The 23,801-nt window shown below is 36.7% G+C and overlaps 1 protein-coding gene across 2 annotated transcripts; it reads right to left on the reverse strand.

The window, feature by feature from the left end:
* Positions 1-682: 682 nt before the first annotated feature.
* Positions 683-23,751, reverse strand: LOC109034218 (dihydrolipoyllysine-residue succinyltransferase component of 2-oxoglutarate dehydrogenase complex, mitochondrial). Of its 2 annotated transcripts, XM_019047244.2 has the most exons (13): positions 23,501-23,751; positions 22,170-22,194; positions 21,116-21,170; positions 20,575-20,639; positions 17,834-17,905; positions 17,346-17,401; positions 16,506-16,614; positions 15,492-15,694; positions 11,715-11,965; positions 8,984-9,142; positions 8,087-8,234; positions 6,488-6,944; positions 5,262-5,392 (listed from the first exon to the last, which is right to left on the reverse strand). In XM_019047244.2, exons 1-12 carry the CDS (start codon positions 23,582-23,584, stop codon positions 6,501-6,503), a joined length of 1,671 nt encoding a protein of 556 aa, XP_018902789.2. In that variant the 5' UTR covers positions 23,585-23,751; the 3' UTR covers positions 5,262-5,392; positions 6,488-6,500. The 2 variants fall into 2 exon arrangements, with proteins under 2 accessions (XP_018902797.2, XP_018902789.2); XM_019047252.2 differs by lacking the exons at positions 5,262-5,392; positions 6,488-6,944; positions 8,087-8,234; positions 8,984-9,142; positions 11,715-11,965 and adding exons at positions 683-1,350; positions 2,636-2,887; positions 3,854-4,052; positions 4,388-4,563 and having other exon boundaries at positions 23,501-23,732.
* Positions 23,752-23,801: the final 50 nt, after the last annotated feature.

Consider the following 23,801-nt stretch of genomic DNA (forward strand, 5'->3'; position numbering starts at 1 on the left):
ATTCAAACCAAAATAATAGAACATTACCTCTTGTCTAAATTCTGTGTGTGTTAATCAATCACGGTTTTGTCATTTAAGTGTCATGAATTGTTTAATGACTTATTAAATGCGAGGATTTTGACTGCAAGAAAAGCAAATCGACGGTGAAAGTCGGCAATCACATAACTCGTTTGCGGTGTCTAAAAATCTCCGCCTCTACATCATTTTTTTAAAGGAGAACAAATTGATATTATTTCTTGAAGTTTTTGCAGAATTTTCTTCGCATTGAGAAGAAAAATCATGACAGTTTTAAAGAATTGCCGTAGAGTAGTTTTCCATTTAAAAAATAAAGTATGACAGGAAGTCTGCGGCGTCGCAAACCGAGTTATGTGATTGCTGACTTTCACCGTCGAAATGCGTATTTCATCACCATCATGATGCAATGACAAAGTTAGGTGTCTGCTTACAACTGAACCATCAAAACTGCGATATAAAACCATGATAAAGCCACGAAATCAGTCTACCCAAGGGCATTACATATTACACCTAAAAGATTCCAATCCATCATCCTATTATAGAAAATTGAACCAAAACCAATCAAAATTATTGTCTGATATAATTCATGAGATACCGAGATTTATCATGAAAATTCTAACATTATTAAGTAATGACATTAAAGTTAATTTGATATAAACAAAGAAAGTTGATGGAAAGAGTTTTTGCGCTTTTATTCATTGTAAGAATTTTACAATCGTTTACATTATTAATTACAATATAAAACAAGTGACAGTGAGGCGAAGACTCCAAAATTGATCGATGAGAAATTTACACTGAGAAAATGAGGTTGACAAATTTTTATAGCTCATATCGCATTAATTACAATACTTTATTAGACAATACTTTCCTTGTGAGATGACTTTAGAGCATGCTTGTATATCACACAGGAATGAATTCTGTAAGTACTACAATACTTAAAATGGTCCTTATAAATACAAACCGCTTACAACAACTTCAACAATTAAATAATAACAGATAACAATTACTTTTACTTAGGCTTTAAAGTTGGGTATTGCGAATGACGGTTAACGGGTGCGACAAATTTTGAGATGCATAGTGCAGATTTAGACGTGCAAATATTATTTGGTAAAATAGCATTAGAAATTCAAGGCGCCAGTTATGACTGAAGCATTGAAAGACAATCATGTTTCTAAGAACGACGTGTGGTTTCTAAAGCTATTACAAGCCAGCTAGAATTATTCGCGGGTCTTCAACTGCAGCCTTGATTTTCCTCAGGAACAACACCGCCTCGCGACCATCAATCAATCGGTGATCATACGTCAGCGCGATGTACATCATTGGTTTCACAACAACCTGCAACAAAAATTAGGCTGATGATGTCACGGATTTTTTCCTTCAGTACTAATCATAATGTAAGTAAAATTTTGAAAATTTAACTGTTCATCGATTAAACATTTCAGACGTTTTTAAGTTATAATGCAGAGAGTTTAATGACATTGGAAAATACATCTACATTGAGTCATAGCATCTATGTAGTGGAAAAACAATGGATTCCATCTGGTCTTGGACTAGAACAATGAAAAATGAAAAGAATGAGTCACATAAAAATTAAATTAGGCAACTATGCACAAGATGGTTGGTATTTTCACACATCAAAAAATTCTGATCACTCGGTTTCTCGCTACCACACTTTTAATTCGACATGATCTTCCTGTGATAAATTTTGGTGGATAGTAAAAAAAAATATGCAATTTTTCCACACTTTTCGGGTGTTTATATCAAGAGCAGATCAGCAATGAATAAATAATCAGGAGCATCTGTCCATCAGAAATTGGTCCAGCCGATTTTAATTGTTCTTTTTTTCTTTTTGTTTTTGCCATTTGAAGGAGACAAACAGGTCCAACATCATTCTAAGTATCGGCCGGCCCACCAGGATTTTCCCCTTATGTTCCCATCTGACTATACACCCCAGATTTTTGTGATCAACCGACAAAATTTCTAGTAATTTCAAATTTTTGCAGTGTTTTCTAATGCTTGCCACTCTGCTTAAAGCTTAGCCTATTCAGATCCTGACATTAGTCTATCAAATCTATCTCCAGCATCATATTATTTGTTGAATGGATAGCTGCTAAAAATACTGACGGTAAATCTTGGTACGCATTGAAACAAGAAAGTTTCAACACTAATTGGACGTATTTCTATCAAACAGAACTATGTACAGGTGAGAAATATGGGGTGTGCTCTAGAAAGTTGCATAAGAAACAATGTAAAAGAGGGCGTGATTCCTTTTGAAGAATTGGAAAAGCGGGATATTACATTCTATCAAACAGACCTATGTGCCAACTGAATGTGGGACTCATGAGCCGCGGGCATGGCAAGAGAGCGTTGTGGACAGGGCTCATGAGTTAAAGCACCCCGACGATGATCTCCGTCTCGTGGCCGCGATTCCATCATTGCCGCTGACGTCACTGGCGCTTTATTATTCTCATTCACTCTTACGGCCAGAGAACTAACGAGCACACCCCATAATTCTCACCTCCACATAGGTCTGTTTGGTTGAAATACGTCCAATTCATCGTAAAAGCCCTTAGAATTAAAGAAGTTTGGTGACAAAAATTTCAAAAACTAAATACTGTACCTGTCCTTTGATGGCTACAGGGCGCTCGAATGTACCATGCATTCCTAGAATCGCAGATTGGGGTGGGTTGATAATAGGGGTTCCGAACAGAGACCCGAACACGCCTCCGTTGCTGATGGTGAAGGTACCACCGTCCATGTCTTCAATGGCTAGAGCGCCTTTCCTTGCCTTCTCGCCGAGGGCATTGATTGTCAGCTCAATGTCTGCATAATTCATACTCTCTACATTACGAATAACAGGAACGACCAAACCCTGAAACCAGAAATAATGATACAGATTATCTTGGTTCAACTTGGGGAATATTAAAGGGATGCTAAGAGGGTATGGATGATCTGAGAAGGAGGCATCGAGGCAATTCATCCTATGATCTAGGAGTTATCCATTATCTATTTATGACAACTATCAAGCAAACTTTAAGTTTCGTGGACATTAAAAACACTTGCCCCTACACATGCCACAGAGAATTTATTTGCAATGAGATAAGTTACAAAATGAGAACGAACAGAGGCTGTATTTGTCTGCAAAAAAGTAATGCATTTGATACAATGATATGCATCAGAAGTGCTATTCTTACATTGAAGTGACTATTCTTACATCAAATGCACCACTCTTTTCCGTAGATGAATCCTACTTTTATTTCTTTAGAATTTTTAATTTAATTTTGTTGACATTGATTACAGGAGATTTGTTTTTAAACGCTAATTCGGAGCTAACTTGTCTTAAAATTCTCAACTCGAGATAAAAGACAGTAACTGGACCCTCGGAAGAATATTTTTCAGCTTGAAATTTGAGAACTAATGACAATTAAAATTGCACACAAAAGAGACCATATTTTTATCAGTCTTAGCAGACCTTCCAAGTATTAGATATTACAAAAAGTATTTTGATCCTCTTTTTGACCCCTCTCTTTCCTTGCAAGGTGTAAGGAACCCTTAAAACAACCTTTCCTCTCCCTTTTGAATGACACAATTGTTTTTATTAGGAAATATCAATTTATTATTATTAAACAAAAGAGCAGCTTTTGTGAGACTGGACTTAACCCTCTCTCGCGTAAGACCAAGTGAGTAATTGAGTAAGCCATTACGATAATAATGGCTTAACTCTTAACGAAACAGCATCTGGTATTCTTCTTCTGCAACACTAAATTGCTCATTTCCCTATTTTGATGATGACTTTTGAGGAATTTTCTTATAGGGTGATATACATTCAACAACTTACTTTGGGTGTAGCTACAGCAACTGAGATATCAACATAATCTCTATAAACGATTTCATTTTCGTCGATTACAGCATTGACAACTGGTTGATCCTGGAGAGCATAAGCAGCAGCTTTGACAAATGCAGACATGAATCCAAGTTTAATTCCGTACTTCTTGGTGAAAGCTTCTAGGTGGGTTTTTCGGAAGTCCATGATTGCGCTACAAAAAAGAGCAAATTATAGAATCAGCCGAGGTTACACATTTTGTAATTTTTGTCATATTAGCAGCTGAGTCATGAGACAGGATTAGTCATGACTGTTTAAATGAGAAAAAGAGAAAACCTCTTGTCTGGCATTCTTTAGCTAGTTTTCGACCCTGATTATATCATTAGATCAAATCATCATTAGGCATATAAAATGAAACAAAACAATAAAACATAAAAAAAATAAAACAATCACAAAATTGCCACCATAGGCCGCAGCCCATATGCTTTCCCTTCCAGTTCTACTTCGTATTAAAGACAAAGATTGAGGATCAAATCAAGACAAACTCACCTCATATCTAATTCATTGAATGTTGTCAACATGGCGTTGGTGTTCTGCGCATCCTTCAGCCGTTGAGCAATCCGCAGTCGCATTCTGTTCATTTTCACCCTCTGTTCAGAGCGGGTTCCCGAAATTTCTTTGCTGTAATCTACCGGTGGAACCTTCACTGTTGCTGCTTCGATTGCCTAGAAAAATCAAGAGATACATAAATATAATTTAGGAACTTACCATGTTCACCCTTTTTTCTGACTCAGAAGTAGGGAGCCCAAAGAAATTTACAGAGTATAAAATTTAGGAGACCAATTTAAGATAGGAGGATTCCTGATGATTTAATACATCATTTTTTGGAAAATATTTTTCGGTGAAATACTGATACATTTTGAACCAATACTGTCTCTCCTAAGAAAAGAGGTCATTAATTAAATAAGTGAATGGAGAAAACTAAAAAAATCTTACCTTCTGACACTGCCACAGGGAAAATGAGCATCTCATCTTAGTGAGGAAAAGGTGATCTTAAATGGTAAATAATACCTTCTCACTGCCCTATTTAGGGATTGAAACATAGCTAAGATATGGAGGTTTAGCGGTCTGAATCTCAAAATAGGAGAGAAATCAAACATTTTACACCCCTGATTAAAAAAAAGAAAAGGGCAAAGTTTAAGTCATTCTTGCTATAAGGGATGCCATCTTAGGATGGCTCATGGGCGGCAATCGATAAAAGAAGGGACAGTTATTCCCACAATCAATTTTATTTTAACCAATAAATAATCCTCAACAAATTAATACAAAGTCTAGGTTCAAGAATATTATTTGTAGAAATCTTGGAGACCGTAACTTAGGATCAGAGAACTGAAGCTCATGGGAAATGAGGAACAACAAACACTAGGGTGGTAAGCAATTTTATTCTAAGTTTTTCCAAAATATTTTTCTCTCTTTAAGTATACATATAAAATTGAAACAAAGAACTAAATATTAAAAATAGTATCACAGATCATAGGAGTACGGACAGCAAGCCTGTAATGAGAAAGAAAAAAAAAATATTAAAAGAGAGGATAAAAAGATACAATTGGGGGGGGGGGGGGGAGTAACTTTGACGATGAGGTTTAAACGTAATGTCAAACTTCAGACCTGCAGAAAACTTTTGGTGCACCAGACTTTTGTGGCTTTTTTGACTTTTGTGTGTTTTTTTGACCAACTTTTTGTGGAGGTGATCCTCCAGAATCCGATTAAGGACATAATAATAAGAAAGACACCTCAGAAGGAAATTCACTAAAAAACTAAGTAATTGCATGATGATGCAATGCAGAATCAATTAAAAATAACAAATCTTCATTGAAAGGACAGGCAACAAAGCAAATGCCTTTAAAAGATTGTTAAAGTATAGTTTTCAGGCCTCAGCAATTAGATCTGTAAGTACAAAACATTTTTAATGAATGATTAACATTTTCCATGATCAATTCTTTACGACACAAAACTGGTGTTCTTTAAAATTTCAGAGGCCACCCTGGCTGGAGAGCCTGAATTTGAGGAGCCATCTACAATTTTTAGGATCCAAATTGGATTGCATTTTGCAAGAAGGAACCAAGATCATTCCAATGTCACTAAGATTGTGTGACTTATTTTATCTTGCAAATATAAACTGATTATCTGAACAAGTTTTATCTTTACTCCCAATAAACTATGAATTCAAAACGAAAATTGTTTAGTGATTTCATTGCAATGAATGTAAGTTCCACAATCCTAGGAACATTGGAAAACTCTTGGTTCCTTTAAGCAAAATGCAATCCAGTTTAGTTTCAGCATATTCTATGCTGTTGTGCTCTGTGTCTCTGTCCCGTTTTTGGATCTTCTCGTTCGTCAGCTACCACTACTTTGCGATTGCACGTTTAAAAATCGATATGGTGCGTCAAATTTTCTAGGCACCACAATGGCTCAGGCCCCTCAATTTTTAGGCGCAAAAGCTGGTTTTTTAAGCGCAATTGGCGCATGGAACCTGGAGAGGGCTGAACACCGCACAAGAATTAAATCAGAAATTTGGAGAAAGATCTTGGGGAGGAAAAACAATTTAACAATGATGTTAAGTAGGTAATGGAGGTCAAAAATGCTCACCCGGAGGAAAGTTTCATTTTTTTTCAAAGAGACTGTGAAGCATATTGATGTCTTTGGTGCTGCTGCCATGTGCTTGAATGACACAGGTCAATCGAAAAGGCATTGAATCGGCTACGTCTCTAAAAGTTTGATGTTTGGTGTTCAAGTAGCGCCACATTTTACGCACAAAAGCTTGGAAATCTTTAATATCGCTCAGATCATCGATACAGTTAGCTGAGTCATCTAATAGGGTGAACACTTCATCCCACAAGTCTTCTGCAGGATTTAAGTCAGTAGACCATGCTGGTACCGGAAGAACGTTAATGTGTGGATGCAAGGAAAACCAGTCGGAGAGGCGCTTGGCGGCCGAGACTTTATTTTTCACTTTGATGGTATTGGTTTTATAATTTGAATTATGCTGCACCAAGTTGAACTGTTGGCCTGGACCAAAAATTTTGCTGGTCTTTGGTAAGAGCTCCTGTTCACAAAAAGAAAAAGAAATAGATTATAAGAGGTTATATTCTACAAAAGTAAAAAAATAAAAATTGAGAAGCCATGAGATGCTTGTAACTCGTGAATTGTAAAAATAGAGTAGGTGTTACACTTCATCCCTCCTTCAATACTTTGATGCCCCAACTAAATTTTTTTACCATTGATGAAATTACTAATTTGGCAGAAAATTTTAGTTTTTATGCAAAATTTCCATGACATCAAACTGAAATTTTGCCCAATTATCTTAATTAAAAACTGATGCGCTGCATATGCATAAGAACGTCATGCACTGATGATAAATACTGGCAGATTTCAATCACTGTATTACCGGCTCTAAATGGGAAATGGACTGTGGCTGGCAATTGTTTTTGTGAGAATGAAACGCACCAACTCGGAAACTTAATAATGCCTGATTTTTATGAGAACCATGGAGGATATTGCAACTTGTCAACTTGGGCCTGTTAAGTGTCCCAATATAAATGTCTTTCCGCACCAAACAGCTTTTTCTTGTACTAACTTCTTTAATTACTGTCCAGCTTTGTGAGTCTCTTAAACTGACTATTTTTCCAATTTAGTGTGTTCTCATTCTCACTGATTCAATGGATAAGTTATATGATCTGTCCGAACGGCAACTTCCTATATTCAATATTAACCAAGATATCACCCTTTGAAAAATTCGGTTTATGACGTCATCCACCCCGGTAGAGACACCTTTGGTTTCTTCCACCTTGCTTTCATCCGAGTTTCATGTTGAGGAACCAACGCAAATGTGTGCATTATTGACTGATGAAAGCAAGAGGAAGAAACCAAGGGAGTTACTACTGCGAAGGATGACATTATAAACCGAATTTTTCAAAGCTCTATATCTCTCTTAATATTGAACGTAAAAACTTGCTGTTTGGACAAATCTTATTCATTTCAGCTTATCTACAAGAACCAAGCATTAAAACACGATTCTATGACCAGCCAACTGACCCATTGAGGACCACTAGAGAATATTGGGTTTCTTCCTCCGGCTCTAAACAAACCAATCTTTTCTGATTTTTGAAAGATCAGATTTTCTTCTCTACATACCATAACACTATCCTATTCGATAAAGCTAACAAATAATTTACACAACATACTCACATTTTTTAGGACTTTGATGTAATCAGCTGCGACAAAGTTAACTGAAGGAACTATTGACACTGTTCCACCGGCCCAAATGCTGACCCAAAACCCCATTGTAACATCTATCACATCATCATATTTACCTCCAAAATTTTCCGGATCCACTCTGAAATGATAGCAAATATTTTTTATGTTAACTTGGTTTGACAACACACCATGGAAACAAGGAATATCACACACAAACGTTTTAGGAGAAAGTTCTCAAGACACTTTTACACATACTGGGTTGGGTTAGAGAAATGCTGGATACGCAAAAACTTTTGGGGGGGTCACGACCCTCTGACCTCCCAGTGGAAGCCAGAGAGAAGAGCACCTTCCTGAAATATCAACATTTTCAAACGGGGATTCCCTACTTGTGACCTGCACATGGAGCATTTCTTCTGCCCATCCCAATGTGTGGAGCAAGTGCTAGGTCGCCAGTCTTGTTGGAAAGGCGAGCCTTGATTCTTTCTATCTTTTCATATGAAGTGTAATTTTTTTTTCTGTCATGATAAAATGCTATTCTTTCTTTCTTTACATAAAAAAAGTTGATATAGGATAATATTCGGTACTAGTTCAGCTGAGAGAGAAAATTCTTTCGGAACGTCTTAGTCAGAATTTGAGACCTAAATTTAGCATTTGATCTGGGTGTCCACAGATATTCTAGACCTATTTCTAACTTTCTTTATCCTGGGGCCATTTTTCTTAATCGATTAGTACTGAATAATTATTGGTTAATCTTCTATAATCTTGTTCGCCATCTGCCAAGTGTAGAAAACACCGTTAAAAATACCTGACTATTATTGAACTTTCTGAATTTTTCAAACCTGTTGACACCCTGATTTCATAAAGCAATTACAGCAAAATATTGCATACTTTGCCGGGGTGAGACGATGCCAGCCTCTGCTTCTCCATCGCCTTTTAAGTCCATCATAGTGAAAAACCTTCCTACTACACCAAACAGTTTGATGCCAAAACTCCTTCGGTTTATCAACGTAATCAATGGCAAATTTCAGTCTCAAGGCTTTGAGTATCCTGTGAAGCAGAGAATTTGATTACTTGCATAGAATTTTTTTCGCATCAATCGCTGAGCTTTTTTAGCTTCATTGAGAATTAGAGTTGTAGTGCTACACGAAATTTTTGCAAGGAACCTATATTGACGGTTAAGCTCCCAAACGGCGCATCTTGGTTTGCAACATTGCAGACTTCCTGTCATAATTTATTATTTAAATGGAGTACTACTCAACATAAATACTTAAAAACTTCTGTGATATTTCTAAGCAAATTTTGAAAAAACTTCAAGTATTGATTTTGATTTGTTTTCCTTTGAAGAAACAAAATAGGAGCGAAGATTTTTAAACACTGCAAACGATATCCGAGGTTTGGGAGATCCACCATCAATATTCAGATTGCTGACGATCCATGGTTTCCAATGTTACAATACATGAAATGATTACTTTAAAGAACCCCGCACAGAGCATGGGGTCGGCGGCTCTCGATGAAAGTCGATGAAACTTTCATAGATTGATATAAAGTTCATAATTAAGGGAAAGCCAAAAAATTAGCTCACTTTTGCGAGTAGAAACCGAGATATTCGCAATTGAATCCGGACTATTTTCTATCATGCCGCAGCATGGCAGAAGAATTCCGAGTCCCCTCTCCTCTCGTTGTTCGGCGTTCTCGATCAGACCTCAAGTCACTCACGTGAAGATAGGTGCTTATGCGCTCGGCCGGTGCGAATGCCTTACTCCCTCTCTCTCCCTTTATCTATCAATTCTGTTTCAGCAACTACATTCCAGATTAAACCGGCCGGCAGCGCCGGCACAGGAGAGGTGCAAGAAGCAGGGAACTCCATATCGCACAGCCCGAACGGAGCGTGAAAGGAGTGAGTGACTGAGTGTAAACAATGCGACATCGTAGTTACCTGGTGGGGAGAGGGGGTTTCCTGGCCAAAAGGCTCAAGCAAGGTAAGGCGACTCGGAGAATTTACTTCCGCCACACAGGAAATAGTCCGGGTTCAATCGCGAATATCTCGGCTTCTACACGCAAAAGTGAGCTAATTTTTTGGCTTTCCCTAAATTATGAACTTTACATCAATCTATTAAAGTTTCATCGACTTTCATCGAGAGCCCCTGACCCCATGCTTTGTGCGGGGTTCTTTTGAGAGGGGGAAAACCCTGTAGAAATATAATAGTTTCGGCACACAATATCATGCGGCTGAGATAGAAGGGGACTGTTTGAAACAAAAGAAAATATAAGAGAACAGAAGTCAATGTCATCCCCTTCTTGCATAGTTTTAGACATGTTGCCAAATTAAATAGGCAAACAGTGCAAAACCATTTATTGACACCAACATATTTTTTACTTTCCACTCGCGCGCCCTTTTAAGATACTTTCCGCTCACTGGTAAATCGAAAATTAATGTGGATTAAATAATCCGCCAAAAACAAACTTACAGTTCAAGAAATAGCAAGAATTGCGTTTCACAAAAATATCTTCCCTCCTTTGATGCAAAGTAATTGGAAAATTAATGAAAAAATTTAGCACACTGCGGAAAATATATAAATGTATAGTTCGCTGAAATCAGTTCAATGCCCTTTTGGATTCAAGCAGACTTCGATTTTGTGGTGAGAGGGAGCTTCAAATTTACAAACTAGAAAAATGATTAATTGCCAGTTGGGAGTAAATAGTGAAAAAATTTACTCCACCCACTGCATGAGAGAACTGCGCATAATCCTCCAGATTTTTCGTATAATACCAAGAAATTTGGCGCACAAGCGGATCCAGTCACTTCCAACAGGAGGTAGGGGGGGTAAGGGGGGTCCGTGGAACTCCCCCAGAAAAATTTCGAAATTTTAAAGCATCTGATATGCAGTTTGAGTAAATTTTGTCATGCATAATTACCAACTCTAAGCGTCGTTCTTTCTTCTTTCCTCCGGTCCTTCCTTTCTTTGTTCTTTCTTCTCTTTTTCTTCCTCCTTTTTTTCAGACAGACAGGAGGGGGGCTTGCGTGCCCTTCGCCTAACCCCCTTGGATTTGCCTGTAATTTGGAACAGGCTAAATTTTGATGTCATTTGATATGATGTTCCTTACGACCTCCAGGTACGAAAAGCTTTTATAATCAACCTTCCTATGTGCTACTTATGAGAAAAGCAAGGCTAAAAGCAACTTTCTTGGCCTTTTTGAAAAGCAGTTTCTGATTGAAATTCAGAATTGTAGGTAGATCTGTGTGAACACTGCACTGCACAGCGTTACCATTCACATGGGTTTGATTCTTTTTGTCTGTCTTATTGTTGTGGGCTTCAAGGAGACAATAGATGTCTCTAAACACCAACCAGATGCCGCAACATTTATACTAGCTATAGCATTGAAAACACCAAAAATTCACTTTGTATAGCCGCTTTTCTCGAGCATGGCACATAGAAAGTTTAGTTTTAAAAACCCTTTGTCCTCGGGAAGTTGTAAGAAATATCATATCAAATAATATTGAAAAGCCAGTGCCTCATTACTTGGTATTTTTGTGCCCTTTTGATGGGATCTGATGGTTTTACAACAAACCTGACAGAAAAAAAAAGCTTATAGACCTGAGATAGAGAAATATACAAACCTCGTATACAATAGATTTGTATTGGTATGTTCTTTGCTTTCGGGCCAAATTTGACACGCTAATTCTAATAATGGAACTTCAGGATGGTCTTCCATTAGTTTCATGAGTGCTCGTATATCCTCCGGAAGATGTAACTTGAGTGTCTGCATTTCGGTGTCTGACTCTTTTTCTACATGGAAAGTATGTGCTTCTGGTGGACTCTGAAATAGCTCACCTACCTTCCATCGGGTAACTGTGTCATCAACATTTAACTGAAAAAGAATCAATAAAACAATCAATAAAATTATTATTTCTTCTGGGCTTGGATGGCTTCATTCTCTGAGTAGTAACTCAGTTCAACTTTTTCCGACAGAAATCATGCAAATGGCAAATCGATGGTGAAACTACCGGACTACGTATCCCGATTGCAGTATTAAAAAATTTCCCATCCTGGTTTATTTTTTTGAAGGAGAGCATATTATACGTATTATTCCTTGAAGTTTTCAAAGAATTTTCCTCGAATTGCGAGGAAAAATAACGTAAGTTTTTAAGATTTGATGTGCAGTATTATCCAATTTAAAAATGAAGTATGACAAGAAGTCTGCAACATCACAAACCGAGATATGTTTTGTTAGTTTCACTATCGGAATAAATAAAAAAAGTTCATAAGCATGCCCTTTCTTCAAACTCTCTTTCCTTGACCTGCTTTTATCAAGCCCAACTTTTCTACCCACCGTCCTTCTACAGAATAGTGCTTTTAAGCTCCGAATGTATACCTTCGGTAGAAATAAGAAACTACAAATTATAGACACTAACCAGGGTTAATCATGAGGGCTGTTACCAGAAAAAGTGAGACGATGTGTTTTAGAACTGGTGAAACTAAAGAGATGCCTACATCTATTTGCAGCGTTGTAGACCTCCTGTCATACTTTATTTTCTACATGGAAAACTACTAAAAGTCATTTATTGAAAACTTCCATTATTTTTCCTCTCAAAGTGAGAATATTCTGAGAAATTTCAAGTCATATTCTTGGACTGGAATCTTTTTTTAAAAAAAGAAAAATAGGAAAGAAAATTTTGAAACACTGCAACCAAGATTCGCATTTTTACAGTTTCACTGTCGATATTGTGTTTTTCTCTCAGTTCAATGAGCAATTTCGTGTGATGAAACAAGGCTGTTGACACAATCACTTTCATCGCATTTAATTCAATGAGAAATTTAAACAGAGCAAGTACCTTGTCCAAAGGCTTATTCTTTACCACTTGCAAAAGCGGGAAAAGCAAGTGAACATGACCTTTCTTAAGGGTGATAAATATTTTGAAAAATTTTAAATTTGCTCAAAAAGACTTCTCCACAGAAATATCAACGGAAAGTCAAAAATGAGTGCTTCAGGATTTTCTCTCGCTTTTTGCCTCTTCACAGGCGTAAATGATTTTGCATGTTTTATAAGCAAATAAGTTACATTGGATGCATGAATTTGTCATGAGCCGGTAGTATAACCTAGATGATCACATTTAAAAAAATTATCTTTTCCAGAAATTTTTTATCATAAAACAAGGGTCATGCTGCACCATTCCAGGCAAGACATAAAGCATAGAATGTACAGGTGGAGTAGCAGGGAATTGCAGTCAAGGACGTAACTTAGAAAGGGCGTCTTCTAATGACTTTCACTGCGTAAAATTCTGAGAGAGCAGAGAAAATACTCGTAGGATCATAATCCTATAGAAAGGTTCAAAGGTGCAGAAATTTCCCTATCATGCGATCATGATCAGGTGGCCGTAGAAAAGGGTTTGCAAGCAAAAATGGGAAAGTTGTGAAAATTGGAAAGACCAGGTCTCAATAAGTATGTAGTAATAAAATATTGTGTTTCTAGATACTAGCGATGAAATTCTATGTTTTTTTGTGGAATTGCGGTGAGATTTGCAGGTTTTTTGCAACGGTTTGGGCATGAAAGACGAATTAGTCATTACTTCAAAAATTTTGGATGAAAAGAAGTAATCAAAATTGGGGGGTAAATTTCTGCAATGAGACGCTTGAAAACTTTCTGCACTCCTGAAAAGCCTCTACAGGTGCTCCCAATATATTTGTGATTTAGTGCTTGAATCGCAAAAAAATATTGGATAAATTTTTTGCCATTTTAGTCAATCAATGCCATGAAGTTTAACTTTTGATGCCTGTATTCTGTATTGATTTTGACATTGACTCGGGCCTATTTTTCACATGTTAAACCACAACAGAATTTTTGGGCATCTTCAGGGGAGTTTTCTATGCAATATAACTATTTCTCTCATTGTACAACTTTCGGTTTTAATTAATTATTTGAAAACTGTAAACTGAAACAATTAGTGGTTCAAATTAAGTGGTTTGAGAACTGCTGGGTTAGAGCAACTTTATTGTTTTCCTGCAGGGGAAAAGTTTAGATCAAATCATCATTTCGCAAAATCACTGACTTCTTTCACTTTCCACACTGCATTCTTGACACTAACACCTATGCGATTAAGAAGAAAAATGACTTACCTATTATGCTGGTGTTAGTAATCTCAACCTCATGAAAGAAAGTGTCAAAAGTATAGTCGCACAAACAAGAGGCTGCTGGCACTTTCTTTTAAAAACACTGCACTACTGAAGAAAAGTTCACCATTACATCATTCATAAGTAATTTTAGATTTTCTAATACCAGGATCGTTGTGGGTTTCAGAAAATGAAATTCCCTGATTTCCCTGACACATTTTGGTCAAAGTCCTTGACGATGGAAGATATGCCAGATGTTTAAAAAGACATAATTTGAAATAGTGTTCGGGTAAAATTTGTTGTTCAAAACTTTCAACCCATTCTAAAAAGCAAATAAAGATGACTTAACAATTTTGCCCTGACACTTTTGTCATTTTCCCTAACAATTCCAGGTTTTCCCTAACTATTTAACATTCCTTGAGAATAATTTAATGTCCCAGTATTCCCTGACTAAGGCAACCATGTAAGGATGGTATGATTGTGAGGGGGGGGGGGGGGATTAAAATTAAGTTGAAAGATGTTAAGCAAACACTATCCAAAATGCTTGAATAATCAAGAAAAACCGAAACAAGCCCATATATTTTTCCTGACTGTAGAATTTCTATTCTCAAAAGCACACTTTTTGCTGGAACTTTTTACTAAACAAATGATGTACTATCTTACTTTTTGGGTTAAATGTAAAACAGCGATTGTGATTGGTTCAAAATGGATCAGTTCACAGCTTTTCCCGCTGAAAGCCCAAAAAATACATGCCTGTACATATTACAGCTAAGATTCGGTCACTTCAATGATTTGATTCAAAAGGGTACTCTTAAGAACATATGTTTTTTTCTTTCAAATTTTGCTGGAACCAAAACCATGATTTCTTACGCTATGAAAGTAATCATGACACGTTCAGATGCATAAAAATTAACATGATATGAAAATAACTTTTCATCTTAAGGAATATTTTTGTGTCCTCTGGGTACAAATTACTCACGAGTGTCATCCTAAGATTAAGTTACGGTCCTTGATATCTTCCAAACTAAAAAAGATTAATTATACTTCAAATAAAATTATGCATATCGAACCTACTCTCAGATTTAAAAAAAAATAAAAACCCAAGATTTTGAAAACTGGTTAACACGTTGATAAAAAAACTCAATTTTTCTTGGACCACCAGCTGTCACTGCAGACCAACCTCCAATTGTGCTAAGAGAGTATACTTAATAAATTTCTTGATTTTTTGTTAAATTTTTCTCCTGAAAACAGAGAGGACCTGGAGGGACGATGATAATTCAAAATACCTGTGCATGTCGGATGGCCGCAACTGGGATTGGTTTTGCTGCTGGAGCTGCTGCTGGGGGCGGTGGTGGGGTTGCTGGAGCTGCGGCCTGCTGTGATGGGGGAGGTGGAGGTGGGGGAGGAGGTGCAGCGGCCTCCACTTTTGGTGGGGGAGGTGCAGCGGGTGCTTCAGCTTTCGGAGCGGCAGCCTTAGAGGGTGCAGTCCCTGCAATAGAAAAGTATTGAGTGTGAGAACGATTGCATATTGTTCTGAGTAGATCAGTTGCACACAAGAGATACAGTCAACGCAGCCAACTTTGTACATGCCCATCTACAAGAATAGAGGCTTTAGTGTACAGAGCCATTTTTAGGAGAGTGATTTTTAGAGACCTACAGAAAGTATGAGATTACCAGACTGTAGTTTCGTCATCACGGACACAGTGGAAATGTAGCGACATCTGCTTCTTTACTTTTCTTTCTGAGAATGAAAAGATTTAGAGCTGTTGAGGTCACAACAAAAAGGTCATTATACATAGAGGCTCCCAGAGAAACCAGTTATTAACATTAGGTTACCTACTCCGGGTGAATGGGTTAGAAAAACTGATTCTGCACTTTAAAGAGTTTTATAAAGAAATTGTTTCCTACAACTCTTCATAGTCTTGGAAACAGTACTTTTAATAAATTCCTTAAACAATCTATAAGAACTTCGATGCTTTTGTCAATATTTTGTCTAATGCTTTCATGACCGTGAAAACCCTGATACCTACAACTTGGATATTATATTTTTTATCGCACCTCTAAACAATCTCTAAGAACTTAGATGCTTTTGTGAATATTAAGTCTGATGCTTTCGTAACACTGAAATCCTTTATAGCTACAACTTGTGAACTCTATTTTCTATCGTACCTTAATAACATCTAAAAGAACTTGAATGCCTTTGTGAATTTTATGTCTGATGCTTTCACCACTCACTTCTAAGTAGCAAAAAAACAAAATTTAGAGAGAGCATATCAAATTAAAGAGCAGTGTAAAGTCACCTGTGATATTGATCTTGAATAACTTCTGTCCAGCTTTGACTGATGCTCCATCGTCCACGTAGCGCTCAAGGATCACACCGTTTCCAGGGGATGGGACAGGCACTGATGTCTGAGATGGGGAGGGGGGGAGGAGGAATAAAATCAGATATAATTAAAATAGAGAGGAGTTTCAAGATTTCATTTAAAAAGATCAGATAAGTATGGACGATGCCTTGGAGAGAGAAAAAGTTAAAAAAAATAAACATAGGAAAATACAATGATTGGATTGGACTAGCTTTGAAAAATACTTGTTTATTCAAGCACAAGGTACTGAAATAGATCTCAGTTTCCATTAACCGTTTTAAAATGAAAATTTTTCACTGTGAGTGATTTCCTTCGATCACTCTATACTTGACACATTATTTCACCTCAAGATTCTAGGACAAAATAATAAGCGATGCTTGCATTTTCTATTTCATTTCTTTTCAAGTTGTGTTTGAGTATTGATGACCAAAATGTTCAAGAACTAAAAATGAGGGGCTTAGAGGACAAGGCTCATAAGTGTGGTTTATGCTATTTTGAGAAATACATGTTTGGAGTTTCGAAATTACATGGATCCTTATGGCCAAAAGAAAGTTCATACTGACTTTTTGATGCTTAAAAATTGCAATTTGGGAGCAAGTTTTCACAGAATATGCATTAAAACTAGTTTTAGTTGAAATAATTAATAACTCAATTTTTTCAAAAACTGCACTGATGCACTTTGTCCTCATAGCCCAAGAGTGTGCAAAATGGGGGGGGGGGGGGGGGGGTTGAATCATTCTCCCCTCAATGAGATAAATAAAAAGAGTAGAAATATACCTTATCAGTCTCGATTTCACATACAACCTCATCAGTGGCTACCTCATCACCAACATCTAAGAGAAAAATAGAGAGAAAAAATTGGTCAGAAAATGTAAATATTGTCTAGAAAAACACATTCCAATTTTTATTTTTTCTTCCTTTCCTATTCAAATTCTACACAAAAAGATAATATTCCTTGAAAATGTCTTCAAATTTTCACGATATGACTTGCTCATAAGTTTCTTGAATTTGCAAGAATACATGTTTCTTTCAGCTGCCTGAGCTTCAAACGTTGTAGGAATAATAGACGAGCATATTTTTTAAAAAGGGGGAGGGGGAGAGAGAGAAAGCACGGAATATACTGCTTTTACAATACAAATTTAACGATTACATGCTCACACAGACCTCTCGGAAAAAAAGAGTGAATTTTGTTCAAAATTTCTAAAGCTAGAAAAATTCATTGAAAACAGATAGAAAATGAAGGCTGATGAATCAGGAGTACCTACTTTTTTCCCACCTAATATCTCCTTCACTCACAGACTCTGCAAAAGGAGGAACGTTTACTACTTGCTCTTCATCTGGAACAAAAAGAAAACAAGAAGATGAACATGGACTGATGTAAATAGTACCATCTTAAAGGTTAACTGAAAAATAAAGTACAAAGCTCTTGGATTAAATTTTCCTTAAAACTAGACCAAATTTTTTTGGTTCATTCACTGAGATTCATTTTAATATTTTTGGATTGTCAACATTTCAGAGGGACAGTGTAAAAAAAACATTTTCTGATGGGAAAATCAATTTTATTTTATTTCCCTATATTTTCCTCCATTCTGTTCAATGAAGAAAAATTCCAAACACTTTTGATTTGTTTCATAATATTTTGTGATACTTGCTGCCTGCATAAATGACCAATCATTAAAAAGCAACTGGTACTTCTATCATTCATTGATAGAGATCCCACTCCCTGTTAATTGACGACAAAACTAAGTTGTTTCACCATTCAAATTCATTTACGAAAAGACTCGAATTTATGCAGCTCTTCCGCCCTTCTTCTCAGCCCAAAACTCTGATTACAATAAAATTTGAAGAGATAAAAGTAAAAAGAAAGAAAAAAAGAGAATATTATGATGCCTACACAAAGAAGAGAAAAAAAATGTAGATACCCACTCACTATACTGCCCGGCTGAGGAGGAACATCGTAAAGCTTTCAAACATTGCCATATTTCCTTCAATAAAAACCGAGTTTACTGGGAAAAACTAAAAAATTCTATTCTTAAAATTTACAAGAAAATTTTGTTTGCAATTCAATCCAAGTTAACTGAAAATTTCAAGGAAGAATATGCATAACTTTCTTAAAAAATGCATGTTTCATCCAGGAAAATTTGGGAACTCTCAAATGTTCGTAAGACGTTCTTTATGGCATGGCAGAATAATAATGCAGCTTAAAGGACATAAAAATGCATGCAAAAATATTTATTTGCATGGGCACTTGGCAACAGTGCAAAACTTGAGCACTTCATACTTGACATGTCATTTTAGATTCATAAAATGCATGTGGAGGAGGGATTTAAGAAGCTTCTTATGACGTGCTTCACTCCTGCCCCTACCTCGGATGATTAAAGACAATTGATAATCAGTTTTTTTACAAGCTAATTATGCACTTCATTAGATGTTGAAAGTTGTAAGACCCTTCAGTTTGGCAACAAAACAGCAGCTCAACAAGCCTGTTGACTGATGCATAGGAATGTGCAATATTTTTTAGCAGAAAGGAAAGAGTATGTAAGTGGCTCAAATACAAAAAAGGGAGGCAAGGTGACTAATTTGGACTACATAGCCTTCTCTCAAAGCTGCTATTTTTTCTTCTTTCTTTGGAGGGGGGGGGGAGAGGGGAGAAAAATATGAAACGCAGAAAAGCAATAATAAGATTTCATTGCTTTCTTTCTTCTTCTGGTGTATTTGAATTTTATTATAATTTTTTCAAACCGGTAAAAAGGATAAGAGAGTGATGTTGAAAATTCTCTCCAAGAAGCAATTAAAATTTCTCAATTTGAATTATGAGCTAAAATAAGTGTTCAGCAAGGAGGTTTTATGTAATAAGTGAGATCCAGCCGTTTGATGAAGGAGTTGAAACACGACAGCATCCACGATGTCACTGCACTTATTGTGCTATGTATTTTACTTGGTTTTTGTACACCTACACCTACTTAAGTACCGATGAACCAGATCATGCTGAGTATGTAGCAGTGTTTGAAACACACGCCGGTCAAACAGCAATTTGCCAGCAATAAATCGCCTTTTGCCGCTGAGAAATGAAACTAGCAGCCAAGTCTGGCCGCTAAAAAAATCGTTGTTAAACTCTGTTTTTGGGATTTTTTGGCGTATTACGGACTCAAGGCATTTCGAAAGGGCAATTTTTCATTTTGGCTTCTAAGAAATCTGAGATGGCCCCTAAGAAAAAAATTTGCAGGCCAGATGGCTGCTAGGACTTCATGCCGAGTTTCAAACACTGGTATGTAGCAATCCCATACGAGATCATGCTCCTGAAAATTTTTCTTCGATATAGTGATCCAAAAGTCCTGCTCTGCCCTTATGACCCTTAAACTTTCTTGCCTTTTTTCAGAGTGGTTTCTTAAAATTTAGGAGTTCTCAAGGATCCAGGGTTGCCACAGAATTTGGAAAATGAAATTCCCTGACAATTGAAGATGTGACTGATGGTTAAGAAGGCATCATTGAAAATAGTTTTCAGGCAAAATTTGTTGTTCGAAACCTCAAACCCAATCTAGAAAGCAAATGAAGGTGATTTAATAAACCCTGACATTTCCCAGTTCTCCCTAACTTTTTAAAATTCCCTAACATTTCCCGGTTTTCCCTGACTGTGGCAACCCTGAAGATCATTTCTTTTGAACTGGGAGTGCTCACAAAATTTCAAGTCTCTATCTCAATTAATACAGAAGTTACAGAAGTGATGTGTGGTGCAGGACATTTGGATGACCCTGTAAATACAGTGTCCAAGGGATCAGACTTATGTTTGATTCTGATCTTGATGTAACTGGTTTCAAAACGCTGTGAATTTATCAGGTAATTTGTATGGAAAATATCCACTTAATTAGCTGACCTCTGATTAGGACGTTGAAACTATTGTTGCCAAATTGAAAATATCACAACTTTTTACCGTTACTAAAGAGGTAATTATGCTTATTTTTCCTTGTGAATTGACAACTAGGCTCCGGTATGGAAACATACTCACAGAATATTGAGGAAGTGCGGAAATATTTTACTCCTTCAAATGATCTTCGGCTAATTGCTGCAAGCCTGAAAGAAGAAGGAAAAGAAAACGGTTTAGAATATCAAACTCAAAATTAAAATCTATTAAAATCTACATGTAAGAAACTTTAAAGGCAAAATTTTAAAGGCATTAAATATTTTCTTTGAAAATTTCAAAACCTTGAAAGAAGTGGTATTTATAGAACTCAGCCAAATACTTCATCTGAATGATTTAGTACAGTAAAAATTACCCTGCTTAGTCTCTATAGAACTGTTTAATTTCTGGCTAGCCCATTTTTTACACCTATTCTACGCTTTCCAATTTCAATAAAAGTAACATCACAAAATACACTAGAAGAGGCAAAACTTTTATTTGAAAGATCAGGGAAGAAACTTAAAATTTTTAAAAATACTATTAAAAAAAAAAAGAGCAAATGCCAACTTGGTCTTGCCTAGTTACTCATTCTACTGCAGAAAGATCACTTTAACAACAGAATAAAGAAAGTTAGGTACTTGAAACTTACTTTCTTGATCCATTGCTTGCATTGAAACACCGAGAACAAAGTAGAAGTTGACCACCTGAGAAATAAGAAAACCTGAATCAGACATGAGCATCTAATATAAATTTATGAAGGTAGATTATTACAAACCCAAAAAAAAATTCTGTCTTAGAGTGTGATCATGTTTATTGGGGGAATATGGAGGCTTGAACACTAAGTATTCCTTGGAGTGCTTGCCTTGAATCTATCTACAACAATAATGAAGCTGTCATGTCTTCATCACTTTAAAACCAGGATAATAATTATATATGGTAACATCATTCAATCATTGAAAGCAGCTTTCATTTGATGTTAATAGTTACACTTCTGCTTGAAAGAATCATGAAGTGGAATGGCTGGAACTCTGCTGAGCTAAGGAAGAACGCCGTATGAACCAGACAGACGGCAAAATCGGCACAGTAAAAGGACCCTGCCTGCACGGGCAGTTTGCTGCCAGTCCGACATACCCTCAGTCTTTTGTGATTTTCTAGGAAGTCACTATCTACTAGCAAATGATCTAAGCGCTAATGAACAGCCAAGGGATCAAGCTGTCAATAGGAGAAAACGAAAACTTAAAATTCGCAAATCTCGCAGAGAGGCATGCCCCAGACTTTGAACGTAAATATCTCAGTTGGAATCTGATGGTTCATACGGCGTTCTTCCTTAGCACGGCAGAACTGTAAAAGATACAGAAACTAAATAGTCTGTTTCCAAGGGGGGGGGGGGGGGGTGTTAAAAAATTGAAACTGATCAATAATTCTTTAGTAATATAAAAATGCAACTTGTCATACTTTGTTAAACTGTACAGATGACATAAAATTTTGCGTTTACATGTCTATACAGGTGGAAAAAAGGGGGAGAGGCACCGTAAAAATCGTATTCTAGAGCGTTTAAAAAGGTGTTAAGGAACTGCTTTCCAAGATGACCCAACAAGCTCTATTGAATCCTCTGAGTACTTTCACATTCTCTAAAAAGTCATGATTTATCAATTGTAAGAAATGAATTTAAAAAAATAAATGAATAAAAAGATTTAGCAGACCTTTGAGGTGTAAACGAGCAGAGGGCTGAAACAGAAAAAATGGGACAAAAATTAGTAACGATAAATTGTGGGAAAATACCCTAAAAATCAAGAAAAACTACTCATCACCTAAAATGTAATTTTTGTTCAACTAAATTGGCACCACTGGCAGGTGATTCATGACTAGAATCCAGCTGCCTGACCTGACCTGCACCAACATAACCTAAGCTGGAGCAATGAAAGACATGGGTAACCTGATCATTTGCATTTGTAGAAAGCAGGAGGCAACAAGACGTGTCTCACCATTCGCAGGGAATTAAAAATCAAGAAATTATGAGTTAAAAAGGGGAGTTGGGCGATTTAACATTATAAAACAAAGACAGTAAGTGGTGTTAAGGAGAATTTCATGACAACCAGCCTAGAGGCATGGTGTGACCATGGCATACATACTTACTGATAACCAAGCTCTGCTTTCTAATTTGCCCTGAGGGCGAGGAGTGCCCCACTCACAAGCTACAAGGAAACACTTCCCTCACCTGCAAACTAACTTCAGCTAAAATAATCAGCATAAGCAGATTGCAAACAGCTAGAAGCTTGGGTGCAGAACAGAAATTCATAACTTTTGCATGGAAATCAAGACTCTTTGAAGGAGATAGGGAGAGGAAATAATGCCTTCAATAGACACTCAAAAGTAAATACCTATTTAGAGTCAAACAACTCAATCATGAGTATGATTTCGTACGACGATGGTTTACTTCATCTTAGTTCAGTAAAAGAAAGCTAATAGATCAATGATATCCAAATTTCCGTAAGTATTCTTAAATTAAAAAGGTTAGTCGTCCCTCCTGCATGATGCTGACTGCCTTGAGAAAGACAGGGTATTTTGAAGGAGATGTATTAGGGATGAGCAAAGAAATACCGCTCAAATTTCACTTAACAGCATAAAAAAATGTTTACTGGCTGTAATCATAATGAATTTAGCATGGGCTACGCCCGGCTAATAGATAATGGAACATCTTTAAGAGAAAGTAAGAACTCCTAGCATCATAGAAGCATCAGGGCAAATCAGATAAAGAGAAACTTCAATTTCCAGGAATCTGAATGGTCCTATATGTCATGAATCCCATTGAGAAATGTCATTTGAAGGGCTGATAGCAGTGACACTGCCGAGAAGCAGATAAAGCTAGTTTTGTTATCAGAGCAACTGCCAATGAACAGCCATGGGCAAGTAGAATAAGGAATCTCATATTTTGACCAAATAGATGATCAAAAGCTGTGATAATATCCAAACAGGATTGCCCTGATTAGGAACCCAGATTGGAGGGGGCTAAGTAACCTAATTTCCAAATTACCTGCAAACTCCGTTTGGCGAACTGGGACAAGAGGCAAATGCCACGCGAGGTGTGTTTCGAGGATATAAATAGTAGACTAGCCATTAAAAGAAATTAAAACTAACTTCACTTAGGGTAAACTTAAATACATTCGAAACTAAAAAGACATCAGCGTGAACGATTATCATATGATCGGCATCGAAATTCCGAAAATTTTGGAACGATGAAATTTTCACAGAGAAAGAAACGTAGAGAGTGGTAACTCCCGGACTCAAATTGAAGATCTCTTATGTCACTGAATTCGACCAATCAGAAGATAAAA

This window comes from Bemisia tabaci, chromosome 8, assembly GCF_918797505.1.
Source record: "Bemisia tabaci chromosome 8, PGI_BMITA_v3".
NCBI classification, from domain to species: Eukaryota; Metazoa; Arthropoda; class Insecta; order Hemiptera; family Aleyrodidae; genus Bemisia; species Bemisia tabaci.

Coding starts and splice junctions, on each gene's coding strand:
- LOC109034218 (XM_019047244.2), bottom strand. CDS start 23,584: ATGGCTAGTCTACTATTTATATCCTCGAAACACACCTCGCGTGGCATT. Junction 20,640..21,115: donor GCAAGCAATGGATCAAGAAA/GTAAGTTTCAAG, acceptor TTCTTCTTTCAG/GCTTGCAGCAATTAGCCGAA. Junction 17,402..17,833: donor AGATATTAGGTGGGAAAAAA/GTAGGTACTCCT, acceptor TTTTTCTCTTAG/ATGTTGGTGATGAGGTAGCC.